This window comes from Leptonychotes weddellii, chromosome 4 (genome assembly GCF_054177405.1).
Source record: "Leptonychotes weddellii isolate Sample4059 chromosome 4, ASM5417740v2, whole genome shotgun sequence".
Classification (NCBI taxonomy): domain Eukaryota; kingdom Metazoa; phylum Chordata; class Mammalia; order Carnivora; family Phocidae; genus Leptonychotes; species Leptonychotes weddellii.
In genome coordinates, this window is record NC_138372.1 from 126,319,887 (window position 1) to 126,327,093 (window position 7,207).

The 7,207-nt window shown below is 41.3% G+C and overlaps 1 protein-coding gene across 1 annotated transcript in view; it reads left to right on the forward strand.

The window, feature by feature from the left end:
* The window catches only part of CA2 (carbonic anhydrase 2), a 16,685-nt gene continuing 9,478 nt past the window's right edge, over positions 1 to 7,207 (forward strand). Inside the window, exons 1-2 of the mRNA XM_006727121.3 lie at positions 1 to 423; positions 1,547 to 1,744. Of these exons, the coding sequence (XP_006727184.1) occupies positions 390 to 423; positions 1,547 to 1,744 (232 nt within the window). The 5' untranslated portion in view covers positions 1 to 389. The remainder of the gene's footprint in view (positions 424 to 1,546; positions 1,745 to 7,207) is intronic.

The following is a 7,207-nucleotide window of genomic DNA, read 5'->3' on the forward strand; positions in this document are numbered from 1 at the left end:
GCCGCCACCACGCGCGCCGAGCGGTTGTAGCCTCGTTGCCAGCCCAGGGACTTGCGGCCCGGACCGCGGGGCCGAGGGGAGCCGGGGGGCAGGAGAGGAGGTCCTGAGCCCAGCGGAGCGCCCGCCCGAGAGGGCGTTCTCCCCGCCCCCGGTGCCTCGCCCGCCTGACCCTCCCCAAGCACTGGGAGATCACCTCCGCCCGTCACCTCCTCCTCCCCTCATCCAGGTCCACCCGGGGCTCCCTCCCCCGGGCCGCCCCCGAACACGAAGTTGGCGGGAGCCTATAAAAGCCGGTGACGGCGCGACCCGCGGACACACGGTGCAGGCGCCCGAGCCGCCGCCGCTAGAACGGCGCCAACTCCTGCCCTGCCTCGACCAGCGGCGCGACCATGGCCCATCACTGGGGATACGGCAAGCACAACGGTGAGTGCAGGCGCAGGGCGGCGCGGCGGCGGCGCCCGGGGCCCCGATCTCGGCCCCGGCCCCGCAACGCCCGCACCTGCTGTTGACCGCGGCTAGTCGAAGCACCCGAGACAAGGTGGGCGCCCGAGCCTGCGCCGCCCGCCGCTCCCCGGCCCTGGGATGCCCCCGTTGCCCCAGCCCCCGAGGTCACTGTCGAGGAATCCCCGCCTCCAGCGGTGGCGCGCAGGGCCCGAGGGAGGAGGAGCGCAGCCTCAGCGTCGGGGCTGGAGGACAGTTGCCCCCGGGCCCCGAGCCGGAGACTATCCTGACCCGACCTAGGAGGAAGCGAGGAAGGCTTGTAACGGGAAAATTTTAGTTGTTGCTTGCAGAAAAATTAGTGGGCCCCCTCCCCCCTACACACTTCATTCTCAGCACCACCTGTGGCTAAGGCGCTCAACACGAACTGTCCCGGGGCATTTTCGTGGGCTGGTTTGAATCCATTGCGGTGATTTCTGAGTTTCCCCATCATCTCTTATCTCCTAATGTTAGGGGGTCACCAGAAACCCGGCTTTATCATGGCTACCGATCTGGGTTCTCCAGAGCCAACCGACGCAAGAGAAAGATGCGTCTGGAGCACCTTGCGTGTCTGGGGGTGGCGTGGGGCTTCCCAGGTAGTGAGGATCCTGATGATTACAAGAGAGGTGCCTGGGCCTGAGCAGTGACTCGGCCTTTACATTCAGTAGGACACTAGGGAGAAATCCCAACCTGCTCTAATCTTAAATGAGCTTGAATATCCTAAATGCTACCCACAAGCCCTGACGGCAGTGTGTGCGCAATTTCAGTCGCTGAATTCAATAAAATGAGGGTAAACAAAGGTAATATTTATACGGCACTCAGTCTTTGTTCAATGACCTTTCATGTATTGATTCCAATTCTCACAACTTCTACGATACAGATGTTATTACCCCATAATACAAATGACGAAACTGAGGCACGAATTAAGGGCTTTGCCAGAGGTATTCAGCTAAGTGGTGCCACCAAAATTGGAACGGAGCAGATTGGCTCCAGAATCACTGCCCCTTTCTAGGTGCTGGGTGTGCCCTTCCCAACACTGGGGGATTCACAGGTCTCTTCTGAACGCTAGGACCGGAGAACTGGCATAAGGACTTCCCCATTGCCAAGGGAGAGCGCCAGTCCCCTGTTGACATTGACACCAAAGCAGCCCTTCATGACCCTGCCCTGAAGTCTTTGTGTCCTTCCTACGAGCAAGCGGTTTCTCGGAGGATCCTCAACAACGGTCACTCTTTCAATGTGGAATTTGATGATTCCCAGGACAAAGCAGGTCAGTGTTTAAAAAATAACTTGTGCCTTTTACCCAGTGACTATTTTCCCAGCTTAATGGGAGGAATCAGGAGCAGTGGCTTAGTACTGTTTATCTCAGTACTCTAAGATGCAACTTTGCTAATCTTCATTAGGTCCCAGGCTCTGAGAAGTAGGCTAATTATTTTGAAGTGGCCTGGGACTGTTGCTCCCTTATAAAATTCCTGGTTTCTCTATAGGGCATTGAATAACTGTGACATGCTTGTGAAAAGTCACAGAAATCAAGGTCGCCAGGAAGTGAAGATCAGCAAGGATGAGATTTGCAAAAACTGAACTTTTAAGATTCTTTCTAAAATATTTGCTTTCCGGAATTGGTCTTATCCAATAAAAGTACACCTTAGTGCTCTCTTCAAGGCAGCAGTGAGGGGAGTGATGAAAACCTCACTATTTAAAATAGTGAAATTTTTTGAAACATTACATTTATGGATACAAATGTGATAAGAGGTGGCAGTATATTTTGATATGCACCCAGAAACACATTCCACAAATGAAGATGTTTTAGAGTTGGTGGGCATTGGCCCACCTGGCCCATTGCTGACAAAACCAGTTATCGTAATTTATCTGTATTGGAGCTGTTTACAGGATGCCCATTGAAAGCTTCTTTTTTCTTATTTAGAAACAGGAGAACAATCCCATTCAGACATGGTAGCAGCTTTCTTTGCCCACTGGTTGGTTTAATTGCCAGTGCCCTATTTTCCTGAGTGCTTTCCTCTGAAGGTCGTTGCAAACACATGATGAGTGGTGTTGGTATGGGAACGGGGAGAGCATGGGTCAGAAAGAGAACACAAACAGGGACGCATTCAATAATGCTGTCAAAATTTTGGAGTAATGACCGATAGTACTAATATATAATGTGTAATTATAACCACTATAGCCAAGTTGACCATTCTTTTTTAGTAGCTATCCAATGTATTAGGTCCAGTTTGGAAAAAAATCCCTCCTCTCCCCTTTAAAAAAATTTTTTTTGACACTTGGATTTCTGAAACAGTGATTCTGGAAGACAGTTTGATGGAGGATGATGTGGAGATCATCTAAGAAATGTTTTCAACCTACCGATGCCCTGTGAGCACCTCCCCCCCAGCACACACACATGCACACACACATATTCTGGCATAGTATAATGACTAATTAGACTTTGATTAGATTTAGTAGAGGATGTTCACTGAAGACACTCCTGCAATCATTCTGCTACACTGTCTTCCCAAGTAAGCCTCCCACTCCAAAGAAACAATGCTCAAGTGATTAGGCTAAAGATAAGGGAAACAAATATCTTTCTTTCCTGTTAAGGATACTGTATATTTTGATTACAATAGGACAAGACCACAGGTCTTGGTGGTATTGTACGTATAGAAAGGATGCTATAAAATTTCACGTTTAGTTATTTAAAGACCAAAAAAGTGAGCTCTTTTAGTCTTTAGCTATCAACTTCTACAAAAAGAGATACAGTGAATGTATGTTTCAATGTTGCCAGTGAGATCATTGTTTTCAGTGAGTGTTATGTCCACCAGTTATATACCTCATTGGATGCTACATAGAAATTGAATACTTTTTTGGAACAATGAGGAAACAAATGTCTAACAAATAGAACCAGATGAGAAAATTCCCTATGTTCCTTACAAATCTGATCATGAAATAATTGTTCCAGTAGTATATTATTCCTGGAAAGCGGATTTCAGCATTTAGTAAAGCAACTGTAAGCTTAGAATGGGGTCGGATAGTCATGGGATTAAGTTCCAGCCCTGCCACTAACTAGCTCAGTGGCCCTGGGAACAATAGCAACTTAATCTCTCTAATTTTTAACTTCCTTACCTGTAAAATTGGGGTAACAGTAATATTTACCACAGAGGAAGGATTAAATGGGAGAGATATAAAGCACCTAGCCCAGCACCTGGCACAGAATAACTCCACACTAAGTGACCATTGCTGTTTCCATGTCTTCATATCATTTGACTGCTTTTATTAAGCAATTGCCCTAGCGACTGCACCTGTGATAAGATTTCTGAAGAAAGTTTCTAATGAGCTGTGAGATTACCTGCCATCCCTTGATGGGACTTAAAAATTGTATTTTTATATGTTCCTGAACATCTCATTTATCATATTAAAGTGTGTACTGATGTTATATGTGATGTTATTATATAGTTATGTTTTAGCATGAATATGTCAAGTTCTGATGGATTTCTACACAAGCAGTAACTGATTAGAGCTAGCCACACTTTTCTAACTACTTCTCCTGGTGAGTAACACATATCTTATTAAAGCCATGTTTAGATTGTGAAAAAAGTGTTTCCAAGTGGAGTCTCAAACCCATGTCTTTAAAGACACATGTGTTATTCACTCAGTTCTTATAAAACAACAACAACCACAAGAAAACCCTTCCTAACACCAATTAAATGCAAGGTCAGCTAGGTACCATGAAGGCAGGATAGAGACCTGGTCTCTTTCCTGTGTCCCTAGAACTCGTGCTGGGGAAACATCCAGTAGAAAGACACAGGAATTACAGATGCAGACAGTGACTTTTGGCCACAAAGACATACATTGTTCCATTCCAAGGAACAATGGAAACCTGAAAGAGACTTAGGAGTCGTCCTGTGTAAGTCAGCAAAGACTTTCCAGGGTCAATAAAACTTGTGCTGAGGCTTGAAGGATTTTGGTGTCTTGGAGGAGACTTGAGGCAAAGAGAAGTAGGAAAGACCCCAGGGATTTGAGAGAGTGCAGTATTTACTCTGTCAAACAAGGAAGAGTTAATGTTAGAATGACCTGCTGTCTTTTATGTAAGAAAGATCCCTTTGTAACTTTGCCCAAACCTCTTCAACATTGTCAGTTGTTTTGGTTAAACAAGGAAGCATTTTTTTTCCTAGGATGCAGACTATATTAAAATGTTGGCATTAAGGAAAAACCCATCTATAGAATAAAACAATCATACCATGCAGAGAAACACCTTTTAGACTTTTTTTAAAAAGAATCCTAGACTCTCAGATTAAAACAAATGATGGAGATACTCCAGTCAAATTCATTTAAAATAAACATGAGGAAACAGAATGCTAAGGAGTTTAAATAACTTGCTAGTCATCTCCTTTCTGGTTTGTCGCTGTGAGACTCAATGCCCATCACTTAAAAATAGAAGTTGAATGAGGATCTTTGAATGATAACCATAGTTAATATTTAATGTGTACATACCATGTTTTTAAAAATTGATATGCTTTTCTATACACTTAAGTCTAAAAATAACTTTTTCATTTTGGTCACTCGATATTTTAAATCAACAACTTAACATCTCTTTTTGTTAGGAGTTACTCTTGTGGCATTAACATTTTTAGATATCTGTTATATTTTGTTTTATACACTTAAGTGCTTCAGTTCATTTTATTGATTTATTGATTTTTATTTCAGTGAGATTTCAGCCTTCTAGGACTTCTCATAGATTTAAGTTTTCAAATATATCCTAAATATTATCTTAGACTCGAACTTGAGTACTAAAGTATCAGGAACTGAGCTGGTTGAGTTTATTAGTATATGTACGCTTGAGAGAATTCTTTTTAAGTGCGGAGTTAATAAAAAAAAAAATGTGGGGGTAATAGACTTTTAACTGGAAGCTCTCATCAATCTTCTAAATTCCTTTAAAAATAAACCACCTTTAATTAATGAAAAATTGCTAATCCTGCTAGGTTTTCAAAAAAATTATTAAAAAATAACTCTGCTTGAGTTCCTTTATTACTAGCTTTACTGGGAGAAAAGAATACTAGTCAAATTATTAACTTCTGCTAACTCATTAACTTTTAATGAATTTAAAACTCTCCTGCTTTATTGCAATCTTAGAGGCAAATATTGAAAAACCAATGCCCGAAATTATTGAGCCCATCCATATACAACTCTCATATCATTTCTGTTCTTTAGAAATGGAAATATTTTTATCTGTTTATATTATTTCAAGAAAAAAAGGAAGGAAACAGACGTTTACCTATGCTCATTTCAAGCAGACCACTGCCTATATGACATAATAGAACTTCATACATGAGTCTTGCTTGATTTTCAAGGACTTGCTTTTGAAACTTTAAAATTATCCTTCCATGAATAATTTTCAGTTAAAAGGAAACATAATAGCAGCAAGTGAAAGGGTTTGCTGTGCATACTGATAATGGTGTAAGCAGAAACCTAAGTATTTATAAAACTGACCAAAGCATTCGAAATACTGTATTTAATTATGTTCATGTCAAAAGAGTTTCTTTTTTCTTTTTTTTACTCTCATATAATTTCCATATACCTGAAACTAAAAACTTCTGTTCTCTTGATTTTTAATTGTTGTTTACCCTAGTGAAAGTGACAGCTAAACATCTCACTATTTAAAAGAAATGGATTATGGACATCTTTTCCTCCTTCATTTTCTTGATTTCAGTATGTCAACCCTAGGATTATTGGTTACTGCTAAAAAAGCAAAACTGCAATGCATGATTTAATAATTTTCAAATTATTCATAAAAGAAGATTGTTTACCTGCTGAAAAATGCCACATTTTTAGTAGACTTAGTCCTTTACTTCATTAATAAGAAATCCCTTCGATCTGAATTTTAAACTGAAGATTATTGGAAATGGCTTATTTGTATTTTGGATTTAAGAGAAATATTTGATATTCGTTAAGGTCTTTAGTTTGTTATTTGGATACATCTTATGTTAAGTAATAATAAAGTGATTAGGAAGAAAAAGTTAAATTTTCAGTTTTTAATTTGTGTAGGTAGTCTTACTTATTACTGGAGTGAATGTCTTAATTTTCACAATTAATATAATTTACATAATTTCCCTAAGTAATATGTATAGGAAGACAGGTTATAATATAGTTAGTGCTTATTCTGTGTGTTACGTATGCAGTATGTATAACTGATGGCAGACCATCGAAATTAAAATTAGCTGGAGCTCTTGGTGTTGAGATTTGGATTTAAATTAAGTTTCAGGAATCTTGAAAAAGATATCCCGGTAGAAAACCCCATTTGTATCTCTCTATCCCTGTGGAACACATCTCTGTGATACAATAATCATTGACTCTTCAGAGCCCCCACTAGCAGGGCTGGATTTTAAAGAGGAAACATATACTCAGTCTGCAGATTCTGCTATTTTTTCAAATTATTTTTGCATCAGAAAAACAGACTTCATTTTAAACTGGGACAGTTTGGAAATGGCATGTAGCCATCCAAATAAGTAAATAAGTAGTTCTGCAAAAAGTGCAAGCTCCCTATCTTTCTTTTTTTTTTTTTTTAAAGATTTTATTTATTTATTTGAGACAGAGAGAATGAGAGACAGAGAGCATGAGAGGGAGGAGGGTCAGAGGGAGAAGCAGACTCCCTGCCGAGCAGGGAGCCCGATGCGGGACTCGATCCCGGGACTCCAGGATCATGACCTGAGCCGAAGGCAGTCGCTTAACCAACTGAGCCACC